The sequence below is a fragment of the Rhinatrema bivittatum genome, chromosome 3 (assembly GCF_901001135.1).
Source record: "Rhinatrema bivittatum chromosome 3, aRhiBiv1.1, whole genome shotgun sequence".
NCBI lineage: Eukaryota > Metazoa > Chordata > Amphibia > Gymnophiona > Rhinatrematidae > Rhinatrema > Rhinatrema bivittatum.
Window position 1 is genome coordinate 323,429,322 of NC_042617.1, and position 20,515 is coordinate 323,449,836.

The following is a 20,515-nucleotide window of genomic DNA, read 5'->3' on the forward strand; positions in this document are numbered from 1 at the left end:
GGAACGGTACATTGAGGAGGAACCAAGCAGGTACTGTAGCTGGCAAGCAGGAACCAAGCAGGTACTGTAGCAGGCAAACAGGAATGGAGCAAATAGCAAGGCAGGTCACTCCGGGGCACAACGCAACAGGGAACCAGGAGGTAAACCCGTTGCAAGGCAAAGACTGAGTGTCTGCGGCCGGCTTATCAAGGCTGCGGCGTCTGACGTCAGGAATTGGGCGGAGTCACCACTGGCGGGAAACGGCCTAGAAAAGTGCCCAAGTGGCGCGTGCACGCCTAGAGACAGGGCATCCATGGGAGGCTTCCCGGCGGTGCGGCCCTCGTGGGGACGCCACCGAACAGGCCGCGAACTAGGCCAACGAAAGCAGGAACAAGTCCAGGAACACGGAGGTAAGGGTCTGGTCGCAGCGCTCGCGGCCAGAACCGCAACAATTCCTGGTCAGACACTCTTTCTTTAGTTTCCTTATATCTAACAACCATTAGCACATGGCTATCACACAACCGGTTAAAACTAAATCCAGTAAAAGAGAAATTGTTCATCTCACCTCTATCTCAGAATCTTCTATCGGCCGGCCCCCCCCCCCCCCCCCCCCCCTCTCATTTTCTCTTTAATAGTCTCTCTATTCCAATTTCTAATCATGCAAAAAATTTTGGTGTAACTATCAATACAGACCTAACCATGAAACAACACATTTCAACAGTGACAAGAAATTCTTTCTATAAACTACAACTTCTGAAGCGTCTTCGTCCATTACTGTTCTTTCGAGATTTCCGTACTATCCTTCAAGTCTATCCTTTCAGGTCTCGATTACTGCAATTCTCTTTATCTAGGTCTCCCCGATAATGCCATCCAACCATTAAAATTAGCCCATAATGCGGCAGCACGTATCCTATCAGGTACTTCCATTAGAAATCACATCTCTCCAATACTTCAGACTTATCATTGGTTACCAATAAAATTTAGAATACAGAACAAAATCCTTACCATTATCCATTCACTCATTCACAACTCTTCTTCCACTTGGCTTTGCTCTCTACTCCATATTTACAAACCCACTAGACATTTGAGATCGCTAACAAAAATCTTCTTAGACACGCCTTCACCTCGACAAGCACAATTAGATATTACAAGAAAAAGGGACTTTTCAGTAGCAGGTCCCATTCTTTGGAATGCATTGCCAGATTCATTAAGATTACTATCCAATCCAATTCACTTCAAGAAATCCTTAAAAACCCACCTGTTTCAGATTGCTTTCAAAATTACTTCAAATAAACATTAACCACTTTACACAACGCATAACCATCCATTTTTCAGTTTTCCTCCTTTATACCGCGATAATGTAGAAGATGGCGCTTATTTTGTTTTTGTTAGGATTTAATAACTTATGAACTTGTTTTATTGTATTTTTATTTTATTATAAGATTTGTGTAATTTTTAATTATGTTATTTTGTTTTTATTTTTATGATTTGTATCTTTTGTACACCGTTTTGACTAAACTTTGTTTGGAAAAGCGGTATAGAAACATTTTTAAATAAATAAATATAAATAAATCCAAGCTTTTCCCATTTTTTAAATATCCCTACATCCTCTCCAAGTGGGAATCTCCATTATATTTTTTTATTTTACTTATTTAAAAAATGTTTAGCCCACCCAATTCAAAGTTCTTGGTGGGTTAAAATAGGTACATAATAAACCAATAACATACAACCAATACAATTACAAAGATAAAGATAAAGAATAAAAAGCAAATAAAAACTGCAATACAGCTTATAAAAAATAAAGAACTGATTATAACAAAAACAAGCAAACTTCCATTCAAAGCCTACCATGCATTCCAGAGCTGTTGTGATTCTTCCTGTTGTGCAGCCTCCCAACCACCAGAGGCCCATGGGGAGCTGCTATTACTTTCTCTCCAGTCATAGCTACCATAATCCCATGACTCAGTTGGGTCCAGACTATTTAACCCTGCTCCTGGTTATACTCAGGGCCTTGTCATCAAGTCTCCTCGGCTCCCTGTTTGGCCCCAAGTCTCTGAATGATCTGAGGCTTTCCTAAGCCTTCTGTTCCAGTTTTGCTCAATGGCTTTCCCAAGCCTTCTGCTCTAGTTTTGCTCTGTGGCTTTCCTAAGCTTTCCGCTAAGATTTGCACTGTGGCTTCTCAAGCTTTCTGCTCTAGCCTGGTCCTGTGGCCTCTTTGGCTTTCAGCCTAGTTCTGCAGCCTTCTCAGGCCTTCTGCCTAAGTGACCTTTGGGTCTTCTGTGTATGGTCTCTTGGCTGTCACTGTTATCTGTCTAGTCTAGTCTTGTCCTGTCTGGTCCTGTCTTTTTCCTGTGCCTAGTCATTGCCTTAACCTCAGTCTTGTTTCAGCTTCCAGCCCTGAATTCTGCATCTCTAGTCCTGTCTGATCTCAGCTTTCAGTCCTGACCAGCCTCAGTCCTTAGTCCTGCATTATGACATTTTCCATTTTATTCACCATTTTCTTCCTAATAATTGCTTACATTGTTTGCTTTTTTGACTGCCACAGCACACTGAGCCGACGATTTCTATGTATTATCCACTATGATGCCTAGATCTTTTTCCTGGGTGGTAGCACCTAATATGGAAACTAACATCATGTCACTACAGCATGGGTTATTTTTCCCGATATGCATCACCTTGCACTTGTCCATATTAAATTTCATGCCCAATCTTCCAGTCTCGCAAGGTCCTCCTGCAATTTATCACAATCCGCTTGTGATTTAAATACTCTGAGTAATTGGCAATTTTGATTACCTCATTCATCTGTATTCCTTTTCAGATCATTTATAAATATATTGAAAAGCATCTATCCAAGTACAGATCCCTGAGGTACTCCACTGTTTACCCTTTTCCACTGAGAAAATTGACCATTTAATCCTACTCTCTGGAGCCAGGGGAAACTTTATTCTCCAGCAACTTGTAGAACATTTACAAATTCCCACTGTCCATATGCCAACGCCATTGTTACTTTCGTCTATCCATGGCGAACCTTTACCTGGCGAAGTTGCCTTCTCCACGATCCCTATTCACCTTTGCACAGGATCTCTGCATACAGAAACTCTTTTTTGATTTTGGACAAGTATTTCTAGGATTGCCATGGCTGAAAATACATACTCCACAATTTGACTGGGGTAACTATTGCCATGAAGAATGTTTGGAGACCCCCGATGCCTTGCCTGGCCACACAGCTATCTGTCCCAGGTCTTCCATCACAATATTCCTCCTTCCAGGATGTATTTTCTAAGAAAGCTGCAGATGCCTTACCTCTGCATCGCTCCTTTGATTGCTCATTCAATTTGTTGCCCAATACTGAGCCTCCTCGAGGAAGAGTCTATCCACTTTCATTAACCGAAACCAAAGCCATGTCCAAATACATAAAGGAAAACCTGGCCAAAGGCTTTATTCATCCCTCCAAATCCCCTGCTGGAGCAGGGTTCATTTTTGTAGGGAAAAAGGACGGCTCCCTCTGGCTGTGCATAGATTACCGCAGCTTAAATGGAATCGCACAGAAGGATTGCTACCCCCTGCCATTAATTTCTGAACTTCTGGTTGATTTCATTAATTTGACAGACTCCAGGGGCTAAGACATTCACCAAATTGGACCTTAGGAGAGCTTATAATTTGATCAGAATACGCCAAGGCGATGAGTTGAAAACCGCTTTTAACACCCGTGACGGCCATTTTGAATCTCTGGTCATGCCATTTGGCCTCTACAATGCGCCTGCGGTGTTCCAGAATATGATGAATGAAATCTTCAGAGACATGCTCTACAGCTGTTTCGTGGTCTATTTGGACGACAACCTGGTTTTTTCCCAAGACCCTCAAATCCACTGTCGGGACGTCATCAACGTCCTACAACACTTAAGGGAGAACCAGTTGTATGCCAAGCTAGAAAAATGCTCTTTTCACAAGGAATCCATCCCTTTTCTGGGCTATGTGGTTTCTAGCCAGGGATTTCAAATGGATCCGCAGAAGATAAAAACATCTGAGACTGGCCCCAGCCACTGGGTCTCAAGGTACTCCGAAGATTTCTAGGCTTCACTAATTACTAACGATCCTTCATCAACCACTATTCGACACTAACTGCTCCACTCATGGCCATGACACGGAAGGGAGCTTACCCATCCCAATGGTCACCCGAAGCAGTATCTGCCTTCCAGAAACTTAAGGACGCATTCCTGCAAGAACCATGCCTGCGCCATTCGGACCCCCAACGACAGTTCATCGTTGAGCTAGATGCTTCAGATGTCGATATTGGTGCTGTGCTCAGCCAGCATTCTCTTAACCATACCTGACACCCGTGTTCCTTCTTTTCCCGATGCTTTTCTCCAGCTGAGAGCAATTACGGGATTGGAGACAAAGAATTGCTGGTGATCAAATTGACCTTTGAAGAGTGGCGCCCCTGGCTCGAAGGAGCACAGCATCAAATAATAGTGTATACGGATCACAAGAACCTCGAGTACCTCCATCACGCCCAACGCCTGAACCAAAGACAAGCCCGTTGGTCTCTTTTTTTTCACCCTATTTAAATTTCTGCTTTGGTTCCGACCAGCTAATAACGTGCGAGCAGATGCCCTCTTCGCTCATTTACTACTGATGATGTCCCAGATGTTCCCCGGCACATCATCGACCCTACTAAGGAACTCCTTTCTGCTATTCACATGGTGCCATCCAGGAATACGGTGGTTCCCCAGCCTTTTCGCAAGAAAATCCTCAGATGGGCGCTGATTCTTTGCTCTCTGGTCATCCCGGGCAAGCAAGAACGCTTGCTACACTCCAGAGGTACTATTGGTGGCCGACCATGAAACAGGACGCTGAAGCCTATGTGGAATCTTGCCCCACTTGTGCTCGTCAAAAACCGCTGACAGGCCGTCCTTGGGGCCTCCTACAACCTCTTCCTGCACCTAGCGAGCTGTGGACACATATATCCACGGACCTTATTGTAGACCTACCATCTTCCAGTGGTAACAATACCATTTGGGTCACCGTGGACCGCTTTTTGAAGATGGCTCACTTCATGGCATTACCCAGCCTGCCTTCAGCTCCAGAGCTAGGTAAACTGTTCATCAGACACATCTTTCATCTTCATGGACTCCCGAGACACATCCTCTTGGATAGAGCCGTCCAGTTCACAGCAAGTTCTGGAGGTCGCTGTGTAAAAAATTTGACATCGCACTGGACCTTACATCAGCCTGTCATCCACTGGCCAATGGACAGACAGAAAGGACCAATCATACTCTGAAGGAGTTCCTTAGAGAGTACGTGAATTCCTGGCAGAACGATTGGTCCAATTTATTGCCGTGGGCCGAGTTTGCCTTGAACTCCCATCAGTCTTCGGCCACAGGATCACCCCCCTTCCAAGTTGTGTACGGACGTCAGCCTTTACCTCCTCTTCCAATTCCTCTGTCTGTACTCTCACCAGCTGCACAAGCATCCGCTCAAGAACTGCATCAACTTTGAGAGCATACTAAGCAATTATTGCAACAAGCAGCTCTAAAATCGAAGAAGTTCTATGATGCCCACCATCGGGCAGCTCCTCAGTTAAACCCTGGTGACAAGGTGTGGCTCAGCACCCGCTTTATTCATCTAAAGTTGCCTTCTGCCCACTTTGCTCCCAGATACATCGGGCCCTTTCCTATACTTTGCCGGCTGGGGCCAGTCACTTACAGCCTTCGCCTACCCACTTCGCTCAAAATCCATAACGCTTTTCACATCTTGCTGTTAAAATCACTCATCCTTTTAGAATTCTCCAAGAAACCTCCTGAACCTCAACCTCTAACTTTGGAGGACAATATCACCTATCAGGTAGAGGACCTCTTGGATGTAAGAAAGCACAGGAAACATTGGGAATATCTGATCTTGTGGGAAGGATTTGGTCCCGAAGAGAACAGCTGGGAGCCCATTACTAACATCCTTGACAAGGAGTTGATCAGACAGTTCCATGCTTCACATCCTGGAAAACAAAATCCCACTGGTAGGGGCCCTTAGAAGGGGGGTACTGTTATGCCAGTCGGCCGCAGACGGCTACGACCACTACTGCTCACCTCCTTCTTTGCTTCTCTGACTCCATGGGGTAGATTGGCAGCCTCCACTAGCTACCGATGACCCGCCTACCACTCCCAGGCCTCCCGGGTTGGCACGGACGCCGCCGACTGCCATCTTGCCATCAGGTCCCTCTAGGCGCGTGCGCACATGGGCCAGTCTTATCCACGTCTTGGCAAGAACCATGGGGGCGTCCCCTCCAGATGACATCATCACCTTTGGATATTTAAACCTGCTGGCCCTACCCTAAGACAGTTTGGCAAAGAGCCTCATCCTTGCTAATTCCGCCTCGCTTCCTGAGGACCCTGCGTTCCAGTTCCTGTTCCGATGTGGACATCTCAGGTACCCACTCCTCGGGGGTCTCTCTCTCATCCTGGCTATATGCTCCTCGGAGGGCCTGACGCCTGGAACTTTGCCTGCCCCGTTCCCAGGGGCTTCCCTGGAACCAACACTGCTCTTCGTGAATACTCCACCCTGCAGATCACTTTCTACTTTATCAAGTGCCTCTCTGTTGTACCCCATGCTGTGAGCCATTACCATCGCTACAGAGGACTCCTTCAGAGATACCCGCAATACGAATCATTACCATGCTATCAAGGACCTCATAGGTGCACCCCGCCTTGCGGACCGCTACCAGTTCTATCAAGGACCCTCACCGGGGTACCCCGCTCTGCGGGCCATTGTCACTTCCACCTAGGGCCTCGACTGTGCCCTTCACTCTGCGGATCGCTGTCAGCTTCACAGAGGACCCCACCAGCATACCCTGCTCTGCGGGTTATTATCATCTCTACTGAGGACACTAATGGAGTACCCCGCCCTGCGGGCCACTACCATCTCTACCAAGACCTCTTCGGTGTACCCCGCCTCGCAGGCCACTACCATCTCCACAGGAGACCTCTTCGGTGTACCCGCTCCATGGAATTCTACCAACGCTATGGAGGTATTCCCTCTGGGCATTTCCTATTCCACCGACCCTGTGTCTGTGTGACCTTCTCTCTGGCACCCCCCGCTCCTCAGGTAGTGCTACTATCTCTTTAATAAAGACTCTATACTGCTTCCGTGTCTATCATCAGCTGAGACCTAGCCTCCCGACAGTGAGGCTCACAGGGCTCCTCCCCATGGGTGGTACCACATCTCACTTAGGCCCAGGGTTCACATACCAACTGATATTACAAAAACCTAACACTGTGATGTCCATTATGACAACTCAAGAGTTCCTTTGCAAGAACTTTGTTTCACAAATTCATAGACTACTTTTATAAAGAATTTGTCTCCATCTCTTGAAAGGAAATTACTGAGAGACTGATATTCACAGGCATTTAGACAGATAACGTTTGGGCTATAGTAATCTGCCTAGTATGGATTGTCCACTATAGGCAGATAATAATGTAAATAAATGCCAAGTTTTGAACATTGTTGGCACTTACCTGGATAAATTTTATCTGGAAAAGTAAGAGGCATTTTGGCAGTGTTCCGGGACAGATCTGATTTAAAATCTCTCTGATATCTGGAGTTATTTGCATAAGTTGTTCAGCTAACTCAAGATGTGGCCAACAACAGAATTAAAGTTATCTGGGAAGGTATTTCCAGATAACTTTAACCTTAACTGGCTAGATTCAAAGGGCTCAATATTCTCAGTGCTTGATAGCCAGATTAGTAGGACTTATCTGGTTATCTAGCAGCTACTGAATATCTAGTTATTTAGCCTTAGCCAGATAAGTTACATGGGTAAGTTAAACCTGCCAACGAGCAGGATATAACTTATCCAGCTAAGGTAGTGGCTTGTATGCGGATATTCTGTGGCATAGACATGCCGCTGATTATCCCTTGTAACTTAGTCGGATAGGTCATATCTGGCTAAGTTACATATCCAGCCAGCTTTGAATATTGCACCCAAAGAATCTAGCTGGATAAGTAACAATTCCAAGTTTAAAAAATAAAACAAACAAGCCTGTCAGATCAACGATGGATGTGCTGAGAAGTTGGACATTGTTCTGAGCTGGCCATGGTAAAGGGTTTGTGGGGTTTCAGATGGGGTGGAAGGGGTTAAGTTGGGTTGACAGGCAGGAAGAGGAGGGTTGGGTTGACAGGCAGGAAGAGGCAGGAAGAGAAGGCTTTCTGGAGGAGGCCTTTCTCATTATTTTATTTGGGCAATTTGGGGTGCAAGGAGTGAAATTGAGGCTTTTAAGACCGATAGGCTCACAATGTTGTGTGAGGGGAAATCAGCCACAAAGGGCCAACATTTGTTTCACTGGTGTGGAAGTGTGGGGGATTGAGCTAGTAGGCCTGCTTATACTTCTTGTAACTTGGAATTGCAACTTAACTGAAAGAATATAGCCAATTAAGATTTAAGCTATCCGGGTACATGTTCCTGGTAACTTTGAAACCTAACTAGAAATATTCAAATATAACAGTTAGGTTTCAAATTTATCTGGGTAGATATACTTGGATAATTTTATTAGTGGATATTCAACGGGATGTTTCTCCCGCTGAGTATCCTTGATAACTTATCAAACTGACATTAGCCGGATAATTTATCCATTTTATGTTTTTTTGAAAACTGACCTTTGAGTCTCTGAATGTTTTCCAATATTCACTAGTAATTTCAGAACACTAATGCTTTCCTTTCTCTGACAGGACGAACAGATCAAAAAAAGAAGGGCAGAAATTTTAGCTGAGCGAAGCAAGGCCAAAGAGAGCGAAGAGGTAAACATGCTGAGAATTTAAGCAAGGAAATCAAGACCTGATCCTTTCAGAAGGGTGTTTAGTGATAATTAACAGCATGAGGCAAGGACCATCTCGGGGGTGGTCTTTGGAAGAACATATCATCTTGAAATTCCATGGCTGCCATGGGATCCTTCAGCCTATTAGTCAGGGAAGGGACATGGAAACATAGAACAATGATGGCAGATAAAGACCATATGACCCATCCAGTTTGCCTGTTCACATCTCTTGCTCAGTTTTATTACTCCTCCATTTTATTCCCTGTTCTCTTGAATTTTGATGCTGTCCTTGCCTCCATCACTACCACTGAGAGGTTGTTCCATGCTTCCACCACCCTTGTAAAGAAATATTTCCTGAGTCTATCCCCTTTCACCCTCATTCCATGATCCCTCATTCCCTGTACATACCCAGATCAGTCCAGACTCCTGGGTTTTGCCTCCCCACCAGCAGATGGAGACAGAGACGTTTTGACTGACTCTGCCCTATAACCTGAGGTGCCATCCACAATCTGTCAGTATTTCTCTAGCTCCAGCAGATGGTGGAGGTGCAAAGTCCTGCAGTCTGTAGTTAGTCCTTAGTTGTAAAAAAAAAAAAAAAAAGGTTAGATAGGGGGATCCTTTTAGGGAGTTATTTTAGCTGGTCTATTTTTTTATTTTAAAAAAAAAAGGGTTTGAAGTTAACCTTTGGTGTGAAGCCTCCCAGGGGGTTTGGCAGGTCCTGAGGGGACCATCCCCCCTGGTTATGAGGCTAATGGAGCCGGGGGTCGAGGATCCTGCTGCAGCTCCCCTAAGCCACTGAGGTGATACCGGGGAGCCCGGCTCACTCTCCTCATTCGGGACAGGACGTCTGACCAGGTTGGAAAAAAAAAAAAAGCTGAACATTCTTCTTTGTTTCACGGCGTTCCTCCCTCCTTGGCGCCGGTTTCTCCTTTTGCAGCGGCTCACTTTCGGCTGCTAATCTTGCCTTTACTTTTCAGCCCTGATGCATTACGTGTGATGGGGTCTGCTCTGCTTGCCTCCCCCGGGGGGGGGGGGGAGGGGAAGGCATGTCTTTGGCGTTTGGGAGCATCATTTCAGGACCGCGCCGAGTGCCTGCCATAGATCCATTCCCACTTAGTGCGAGAACGGAAGCCATTTTGTCCATCTTTCACGCGGCAATGCGAGCAGCGATGGGGGGAGGGGAATCCCCTCCTCCCCTTTCTCCGAAGTCCTCTGCCCCCGAGGGGGGTGCCTCTGGTGATGGAAATGTTGGAGCGGTGGAGTAGAGCTCCGAGGGGGCCTCAGACGCCTCCTCATCTTTTTCCTCGGATTTCATCCTCCAGCTGCATAGGGCTTTTAAGGCCCGGAGGTCAGCTAGGAAGCATGCGGGGGTAGCGGTCGTTCCCGCGCAGTCCTGTCTTCGGAGAAAACGGCAGTGCTACCTCTTAAGAAAGCTAGGTCTGCAGAGGTTGTGGGGGCTCCTAAACCTAAGCGTACCCTCCAGACCAACTCCTCCCATCCACAACCGGATTCTTCCTCTGAGTCCTTGGAACCAGAGGACCTAGAGCCAGGGGCCCAGCCTCCTCAGGATGCAGTAGAGGGGGTCCAGAGTCTTTCATCTAATCCCGGCTCCCAAGTGGATGGGGATGATCCTAAGGTGGTCCATCTCTTTAGGAAAGACCAGCTTGGCTCTCTTATTCCCGCAATTTTGGAGGAGTTGGGTATTGATGCCCCTCCAGAGGACTCCCGCATGGGCTCGATCGATCCAGTCATGGTCAGTCTTTTCCATTTCACCTCTCAGTTACGGATTTGTAATTCAGAGTGGGGTACTCCAGACTTGGGCCTCAAGGTCAGTAAAGCGATGGACAAACTGTACCCCTTACTAGAAGAGGCTCTGGATCTCCTATGGGTTCACAAGGTGGATGCGGCTATGTCAGCCATCACTAAAAAGACCACTATTCCAGTTACAGGGGCGACAGCCGTCAAGGACCTTCAAGATCATAAGCTGGAAGTTCAGTTTATGAAGATATTCGAAGTTTTGGCGCTGCTATGTGTAGTATTTTTTCCTTGCGGGCAGGACTCCGCTGGGTCTAGCAGTTACAGTTGCCCCTCGCTTACGGAGGAGGAGGCCATCCAAGCCGGTCGTCTGGAGGCAGCGGTGGCTTACAGTGTGGATGCGCTTTATGATCTTTTACGAACCTCGCCCAGGTCTATGGTATCAGCAGTCTTGGCTTGATTACTATGGCTTCGGAACTGGGCTGCAGACATTTCTTCGAAGGCTCAGCTGGGTTCTCTGCCTTTTAAAGGCAAGCTCCTCTTCGGAAAGGACCTAGAGGATATAATTCAATCCTTTGGGGAGAATAAGGTCCATAAGCTTCCTGAGGACAAGCCTAGAGCGAGGAGTTCCTTTCCCCCCTAGGTCACGTTTTCGAGGGAATAGGAGATTCCGGTCCTCGCGGTCGTTGGGTTCTTCCTTTCGGCAAAACTCGGGCAGGCAACAATCCTGGTCACAGTCCTTTCAAGGGCATCGCAACAATCCTGGTCACAGTCCTTTCGAGGGCATCGCTTTGGTAGAGCAGGTGCTCCCCAAGCAGCGGGAGGACCTAAGTCTTCCCAATGTTACCAGGATTGCCCTTTCCTTGGTTCTGTTGATAGGGGGCAGGTTGTCTCTGTTTTACAAGGAATGGGTCAAACTAACGTCCAACCATTGGGTCCTCAGCATCACAAGACATGGCTATGTGTTAGATTTTGTACAACGCCCTCAGGACCGTTTTCTCGTCTCTCTGTGCTTATACGCAGAAAAGCTGAGGGCGGTGCAGGACACCCTGCAGTGCCTCCTCAATCTTAGAACAATTTGTCCAGTTCCTCCCACAGAATGCCGCAAGGGACGCTACTCCATTTACTTCGTGGTACCAAAGAAGGAAGGCACCTTTTGCCCCATCCTCGATCTCAAGAGAGTCAACAGATGCCTTCGGATCCCATGCTTTCGCATGGAGACCCTCAGATCGGTCATTGTGTCGGTTCACAAGGGAGAATTCCTGTCATCTCTAGATCTCACAGAAGCGTACCTGCATATTGGCATCAGGTCCAACCACCAGAGGTTTCTGCGTTTCTCCATCATGGTGAAGCATTTTCAATTTCAGGCCCTGCTGTTCAGACTGGCCACGGCGCTCAGGACCTTTACCAAAGTGATTGTGGTGGCAGCTCAGCTCCGGAGGGAAGGGCTGTATGTTCATCCTTATCTGGACGACTGGCTGATTCGAGCGAAATCAGAGTCTCTCTGCCGGTCGGCGGTGCAACGAGTACTTCAACTGTTACGATCTCTCGGGTGGGTGATCAATCTTGCCAAGAGTCACCTGGTCCCTTCCCAGTCGTTGGAGTTCCTAGGAGCCCTCTTCGACACACGTCAGGGGAGAGTTTTCTGACGGGGGATCGAATCAACAAGCTTCAGGAGCAAGTCCGAGATTTGTTATCCTAACGTCCTCCCAGAGTTTTTTATTATTTACAGGTCCTGGGGTCAATGGCTTCCACTCTGCAGTTAGTTCCATGGGCCTTTGCTCATATGAGACCTCTGCAATCAGCCTTACTCTCCCGTTGGTATTCGGTGTCTGAGCTCTTTCACCTTAAGCTTCCTCTTACAGACTCTGCGCGTCTCAGTCTCGATTGGTGGCTCCTCGCGGACAACTTGAGCTGCGGGGTGCCCCTGGAGGTTCCCGAGTGGACGGTGGTTACTACGGACGCCAGTCTCTCTGGCTGGGGAGTGGTTTGTCAGGAGAAGTCGGTGCAGGGGCAATGGTCGGCGGAAGAAGCTAGGTGGTCGATCAATCACTTGGAAACCAGAGCAGTTCGCTTAGCATTACAGGCTCTCTTACCTCTCCTGCAGGGAAAGTTTGTCAGAGGTCTGTCCTACAACGCAACTGCGGTGGCTTACATCAATCGGTGGCTTGCAATCAGGTCCATCCGCGGAGTGGACCACTTGTTGCATATGATCTGGAACGCCTCGGGAGAGAGCTCCCACTCCCCAGGATCGAGCCTGTGGCGACTGAGGAAATCAGCCTGAACATTGTCGACCCCGGGGAGTGGGAGCTCTCTCCCGAGGCGTTCCAGATCATATGCAACAAGTGGTCCACTCCGTGGATGGACCTGATTGCAACGTTCCACAACGCCAAGGCTCCTCGTTTCTTCAGTCGACGCAGGGAGCTGGGAGCCGAAGGGGTGGATGCCCTGGTTCTCGCTTGGCCAAGGAACATACTCCTATACGTGTTTCTGCCGTGGCCTCTCATAGGCAAGGTGCTGAGCCGAATAGAGGTTCACCTGTCAGAGGTAATCCTGGTAGCTCCGGAGTGGCCGAGGCATTCATGGTTTGCGGACCTGGTCAACCTGATGATAGAGTGTCCTCTGAGGTTTCGGGACCTTCCCAATCTTCTATGCCAGGGACCTGTTTGTATGGACGGGGCGGATCACTTTTGTCTCACGGCATGGCTTTTGAGAGGCAACGTGTGAAGAGAAAATGATATTTGGACGCAGTAGTCACTAACCTCTTACAATCGCGGAAACCCTCTACTTCCCTGGCTTATACCAGGATGTGGGGAATTTTTTAGTCTTGGTGTATATTACATGAAGTGAGCCCCTTTCAGGCTTTGGTGCCAGATATCTTGTCCTTTTTACAGGCCGGCTTGTCTAAGGGCTTATCATGCAACTCTCTAAGGGTGCAGGTGTTGGCCCTAGGTTGCTTTCAGGGTAAGGTTCAAGGGGTAGCTTTAGTGGCGCATCCAGACGTTGCGCGTTTTCTCTGAGGGGTGAAACATTTGTGCCTTCTGGTATGGAATCCTTGTCCTTTGTGGAACCTCAATCTCGTTCTCAGGGCATTGTGTGCGGAGCCCTTTGAGCCCCTGAAGAGGGTGACGTTGAAGGACCTTACCCTAAAGACGGTTTTCTTTGTGGCTATTTCATCGGCTCGCCGGGTGTCGGAGCTTCAGGCGTTATCTTGCAGGGAGCCCTTTTTGAGAATTATGGATTCAGGGGTCTCGTTGCAGACTGTTCCTTCCTTTCTCCCTAAGGTTGTCTCATCATTTCATCTCAATCAGTCGGTAGAGCTCCCTTCATTTCCAGGTTTAGATCGCTTCGATGAAATATTTTCAGCTGGATTCACTGGAGTTAAATGTGTTTCAAATATTTTCAGCCGGATTCACTGGAGTTAGCAATCTGTTACGCTCTCCTCCTCCAGAGGGGAGGAATTAGCAATCTGTTGTCGCTCACTCCGCCCTCCTGGCTGGATGTGCGTCACGTTCTGTTACACTATTTGGAGGCTACTAATTCCTTTCGTGTGTTGGACCATCTGTTCGTGCTCTGGAGTAGTCCCAAGAGGGGACATAAAGTGTCTAGGGTGACGATTGTTCGCTGGTTGAAAGAGGCTATTGGTTCAGTGTACTTTTTACAGAGTCGCCCGAGTCCAATTGATCTACGAGCCCATTCTACCTGTTCACAGGCAGCATCATGGGTGGAATGTCAGCTGGTGTCGCCACAAGAGATTTGTAGGGTGACCACTTGGAAGTCCTTGCACACCTTTGCTAGACATTATCGTTTGGATGTCCAGGCCCCAGACTCTGGGGGTTTTGGTGCCGGTGTGATTCGAGTGGCTCTCTCGGAGTCCCACCCCTACTAGAAGAGCTCTGGTACACCCCAGGAGTCTGGACTGATCCGGGTACGTACAGGGAAAGGAAAATTGATTCTTACCTGCTAATTTTTGTTCCTGTAGTACTACAGATCAGTCCAGAGTTCCGCCCTGGTTTCTTAAGGGTATTGTCGAGAGTCCGCTCGTTCTAGTATATATTAGTTGGTCCTGCAGAGTATTTTCTTACCTGTTCTGTTCCTATGTGAGGTTTATGAGCAGGATAGTTCACGTGGCGAGGTTTCTCTTCCCCTGGTTGGAGTGGGGATGTTAGTGGTGTATTCTACTCTTTAAGTGTTTTGCTTTGATACAATGAAATACTGACAGACTGTGGGTGGCACCTCAGGGTATAGGGCAGAGTCAGTCAAAACGTCTGTGTCTCCATCTGCTGGTGGGGAGGCAAAACCCAGGAGTCTGGACTAATCCATGGTACTACAGGAATGAAAATTAGCAGGTAAGAACCAATTTTCCTTTACAGAGCCTCCTTTCCATTGAAAAGAGCCTGCCTCCTATGCATTTATTCTTTGAAAGTATTTAAATATGTCAATTATGTCTTCCCTTTCCCTCTTTTCCTCCAGGGTATAGATGATTAGATCTTTAAGTCTGTCCAAATATGCTTTATGATGAAGATCCTTGACCATCTTAGTAGCTGCTCTCTGGACCAACTCTAACCAGTTTTTGGGTTTTTTTTTGAAGGTGCAGTCTCCAAAATCATGCACAGTGCTCCAAATGAGGTTTCACCAGAGATTTATATAGAAATAGTACCACCACCTTTTTCCTGTTGGTTATTCCTTTTCCTATGGACTGACACATCCTTCTGGCTTTTGCCGTCTCCTTATCTACCTATTTAGCCAAGTTAAGATCAGTTTTGATCACCCCCAGATCACATACCTGTTTTGTGCACAGAAAAACTTCACTCCCCCATGCTCTACTACTGCCTTGGTCTTTTATAACCCAAATGCATAATGCTGAAATTTTTAGCATTAAATCTTAGCTACCAGACTCTACACCATTCCTCAAGCTTTACTAGATTCCTCATCATGTTTTTTACATCTTCCAGGTATCTACCTTGTTGAAGATTTAATATCGTCCACAAAAAGGCAAACCTTTCCTGAAGACGCCTATCAATCTTCCCAGTTAGGTCAATAAGGCCCTCGAGGGAAGTAGGAAGTTCCTGTGCCACCAGTTCATCTTTTATCTTGGGGGCCAATCCTTCCAGGAAGATGGCGTACAGACTGTCCCCCTGCCAACTTAATTCCGTGGCCAGGGTACGGAATTCAACTGCGAGGTCAAAAAGAGAGCAAGTTCCTTGGCGTAGTTGTAAAAGATCTGATCCCATAGCTGGAAGCCTGCCAGGTTCCTCAAATACTTGTTTGAAGATAAGACACAAATTGTGGAAGGTTGGAGAGCATGGGGTTGGAGCGCTCCCACAAAGGGGAGGCCCATGCCAATGCCTTACCATCCAAAAGGGATAAAATAAAAGTCGTCTTGACCAGATTGTTCAGGAACAACGTCGCTTGGAGAGTGAAATGCATATAGCATTGATTTAAAAATCCCCGGTACCGTTTGGGATCCCCTGAATAACGAGGCGGGGCTGGGAGAGGAATGATCGCCCGACCAGAGTCAGATGCTGGTACGGAGGTTGCTAGGGAAGGCGGGGGGGGGGGGGGGGGCATTTAGTTGAGACAGGGAGTCTTGCCGAGCAGCCAGACGGTTAACATCCAAGGTCGCCTGGAGATTTTGAAGTTTCACTACAAGTCCGAGAATGGATTTCAGTGCCGCCAGATCCACCGGGTAGGAATCCAGTCGGGCGTGCAGACGTTCTATGGAGGAGGCCAAAGCCTCAAGGAATCACTGCTGCTCCTGTACTCTGGAAGCCAGGTCTGGGATGGCCTGAAGAGCACATGACTCCGCCGAGTCCATGGCCTTTGCAACCTGTTGCGTCGGAGGTGGACCCTTGGGCTGAGGAGGGGTTGAATCAAGCCGTTGGCAAGGACCTACGGGTCCCTACCATCAGCAGGTGATGTGGGCTGAGGCTAGAGGCCGCTGGAGCTTCACCTATACCAGCCCTCGTTCCCCTCGGGTTGAGCCTTTGGGTACCGGGGCCGGCAGGACTTAGGTGGGCCTCGAGGTTAGCTAGAGATAAAAGGTAGTTCAGCCCAGAAGCAGCAGCCGGTAGGTGACATAGTCTTATCCTGGACTGGATTCGGTACTGGAACTCAGGCGCCAAAGGAACAATGAGTAACTGGAGGTGCTCAAGCAAAGGAAGGCCTAAGCCTTGTAAGTCCACGTCCAGAGGATAGTCGAGAGGAGGCGTCACTGACAGGCTAGGATCAGCGCTGGGGCAAGTGGAAGTTGTGGCAAGCAACATAGAACTCTGGATCCAGGAAAGACTATAGCATAGTCTTTCAGAGCAAGGGTCAGGGCACGGAGAAGGTAGGCATAGTCAATCAAGGCAATGGTCAGCGCACAGAGAAGGCAGGCGTACTCAATCAAGGCAATGGTCAGTGCACGGAGAAGAAAGGCGTAGTCAATCAAGGCAAAGGTCAAAGTGCGGAGAGAGTCAATCCAAAGGCAAAGAAGTCAGGAATCCAAAGAATACCCTGAAGGCAAAAGGAGCGAGGGAACCTGTTGCAAAGGCAAACTCTGACTGTCAGAGCTTGCTTTAAATAGGTCCTGGTGATGATGTCACCTGGATGGGATGGCAGCCTTAGCGCGCCATGGGCCCTTTAAGTCGAACTGAGGGGCGCACACGCGCGCCTGGGGCACCCAGAGGGAGGAGACAGGCCGACGGCAGAGTCTCTGCCGCGAGGCAGAACCGCGGGAAAAACACTGCACCACCACATTGAGGGCCTCCGAGAGGGAGGCAGCACAGGACGCGCTCCCTCCGTGTCGCCTGTTCCCCAGACGGCAGCAGCGGTAGGTGAAGAAGGCCAGCCACGGGTTCCGTGGTCGGCCGACGTAACAACACCTCTATTCTGTCAGCCCTTCATCGGCTACCTATTCAGTCTCTAATTATATACAAAACATCGTTGTTTGTCCATAACCTAATAAAATATCAACTTCACCTTGGATTATGTCATTGTTAAAACTATATTGTCCTATTCGAGCACTGCGCTCTTCACAAATGGCATTACTTGAGGTCCCCTCCATTCATCAAATTCACCTATCTTCTATTTGCAGGTCAACTTTTTCTTTAGTGGCCCCTAACTTTTGGAACCAATTACCTCAAAATCTGTGAGCTTTGCAATGCACTAAAATTAAAAAAAACAAAACAGTTGAAACTGTTTTATTTCAACAAGCCTATTAGTATGATATATTGTCTTCAATGCCTTTTTATTCAGGTTTCATTGATGCCTTATTTTATGTATTTTAATGATTTTATATTTTATGTCTTTATTGTTTTATTGTATTTTAATTATGTGTGTTTTATTGTTAGCCACCTAGGGCCTTGTGCATTGGTGGCATATAATTCAATAAACTATAATCATAGCCTATGAAGAATTTGATTGATTGTTTTTGATTGGGTGACTAGAGAATTGGATCGAGGAAGAGCACTCGATGTGATCTACTTGGATTTCAGCAAAGCTTTTGATATGGTCCTGTACAAGAGGCTTGTAAATAAAATGAGAAGCTTGGGAATGAGCGCCAAGGTGGTGGTGTGGATTTCAAGCTGGTTGACTGAAGGGAGACAGCGTGCAATGGTAAATGGAACCTACTCTGAAGAGCGAGCTGAATAAAGCAAAGTACCACAGGGATTGGTGTTGGGACAAGCCCTGTTCAATATCTTTGTGAGTGACATTGTGGAAGGGATAGAAGGTAAAGTATGTCTATTTGCAGATGATACTAAGATCTGCAACAGAGTGGACACGCCTGAAGGAGTAGAGAGAATGAAAAGAGATTTAAGAGAGCTTGAAGAGTGGTCAAAGACTTGGCAGCTGGGATTCAATGCCAAAAAGTGCAGAGTCATACATCTGGGATCCGGTAATCCAAATGAACTGTATGTGATGAGGGGTGAAAGACTGATGTGCATGGACCAAGAGAGGGATCTTGGGGTGATAGTGTCTGAGGATCTGAAGATGGCGAAGCAATGTGACAAGATGATAGCTAAAGCCAGAAGAATGCTGGGCTACATACCGGTAGAGAGAGGCATAACCAGTAAGAAAAAGGAGATGATAATCCCCTTGTATAGGTCCTTGGTGAGGCCACACCTGGAATATTATGTTCAGTTCTGGAGTCCATATCTCAAAAAGGATAGAGACAGAATGGAGGCAGTCCAGAGAAGAACAACAAAAATGGTTGGAGTCTGATTTGAAAGACCTATAAGGAGATGCTGAAGAATCTGAATATATATACCCTGGAAGAAAGGAGGTGCAGGTTATATATGATACAGACTTTCAGATACCTAAAAGGTTTCAATGATGTATGGACTTCAAATCTTTTCCGTTGGAAAGAAAACAATAGAACTCCAGGGTGGACGACTCAGAACCAACGTCAGGAAATATTTTTTCACGGAGAGGGTAGTGGAGGCCTGGAATGTTCTCCCAGAAGAGGTGATGAAGAAGAAAACAGTCAAAGAATTCAAAGGAGCATGGGATAAACACTGTGGATCTCTACAGGCTAGAGGGCAGATATGAGATAAGCGTGTAGGGAGTAACTTGCTGGTACGGCGATTACTACCCTTAGAAGAAGGCATGGAGATTACTACCCTTAACCAATATGCTTTGAGGCTTTTAATGCAACTGCAACATTGCTCCCTACTTAGATGGCAGGGGGAAAAGAGGAATTGGATTCAGATGACAACAGAGGGCCCCAAATTCCATGGTCTGGGATACTGAAATGCAGACATAAGGGAAAAAGCACAGGACTGCTTCTATGGCTAAATCCAAAAGGAAACAAAGAGAAGAGTATATGGGGTAACTTGCTGGTGCAGCAGTTACTATCCTTAACCAATAAGCCTTCATACTTGTGATGCAACTCCAACATTGCTCTCTGCTTCAACAGCAGGGGAAAAGGGGAATTGGATTTAGACAGTAACCGAGGGCCCCGAATTTCACAGTCTGGGGAGCTGATAAGTATGGGGGTAATCAGCACAGAGCAGAAGGCATGGATTACTACCCTTAACTAATAAGCCTTGATGCTTTTGATGCAACTGCAACATCTCCTTCTGCTTCAAAGTGGAAGGTGAGGGGGTGGAAGGAAGAGAAATTTGGATTCAGAGCCAACCAACAAGAGCCATGTACTGATTTGCAGACATTAAGGAAAAAGAACTACAGCACTGCTTCTACGTCCAAGTCCATAAGCAAAGCACAACAAGCAACACTGATTGATACATGAGGGTAACCTGCACAGCACGGCAAATACTACCATGGGAGGCTTGCTAGGCAGACTGGATGGACTGGATGGACTTGATCTTCTTAGTGTTTGGGTAATTGCCAGGTTCTTGTGCCCTGGTTTGGCCTCTGTTGGAAACAGGATGCTGGGCTTGATGGACCCTTGGTCTGACCCAGCATGGCAATTTCTTATGTTCTTATGTTCTTATGGACTACTGGTTCTTTCCTGCCATCATTTCTATGTTTCTATGTATGTTTCTATACATCAAAGGCCTTATTGAAATCCAAGTATTCTATACATAACCCTCTCCCCAATCTAACTTTCTGATCACCCAGTCAAAGAAATTGATTAGATCTATTTGAAAAGACTTACCTTTGGTAGAACCATGCTGCCTTGGATCCTGTAATCCACTGGATACCAGAAATGGCACTTTCCTCTGTTTCAACAGTAATTCCATTACTTTACTCACCACAGAGGTCAAACTAATCTGCTTGTAGTTTTCAGACTTCTCCTTGCTTTCAGTTTTGTGAAGAGGAACCAACTCTGCCTGTCTCCAGTCCTTTGGATTCACTCTGGACTCTAAAGAAGTTCTGAAAAAGTCAGAGTAAAACTGTCAGACTTTCCCTTAGTACCCTTGGATGTGTCTTATCTGGCCCCACTGCTTTATCTACTTTTAGCTTTGCTAGTTGTTCGTGTATATGGAAGAGCAAGAGTCGCTTATGACATCATACAATGGTCAGTCGTAGAG

General features: G+C 47.1%; 1 protein-coding gene across 5 annotated transcripts in view; it reads left to right on the forward strand.

The window, feature by feature from the left end:
* The window catches only part of AK9 (adenylate kinase 9), an 829,950-nt gene that overhangs the window by 550,578 nt on the left and 258,857 nt on the right, over window positions 1-20,515 (forward strand). For all 5 annotated transcript variants that reach the window (XM_029595283.1, XM_029595287.1, XM_029595288.1 and 2 more), the window contains one exon: window positions 8,698-8,766. In XM_029595283.1, the coding sequence (XP_029451143.1) occupies window positions 8,698-8,766 (69 nt within the window). The remainder of the gene's footprint in view (window positions 1-8,697; window positions 8,767-20,515) is intronic.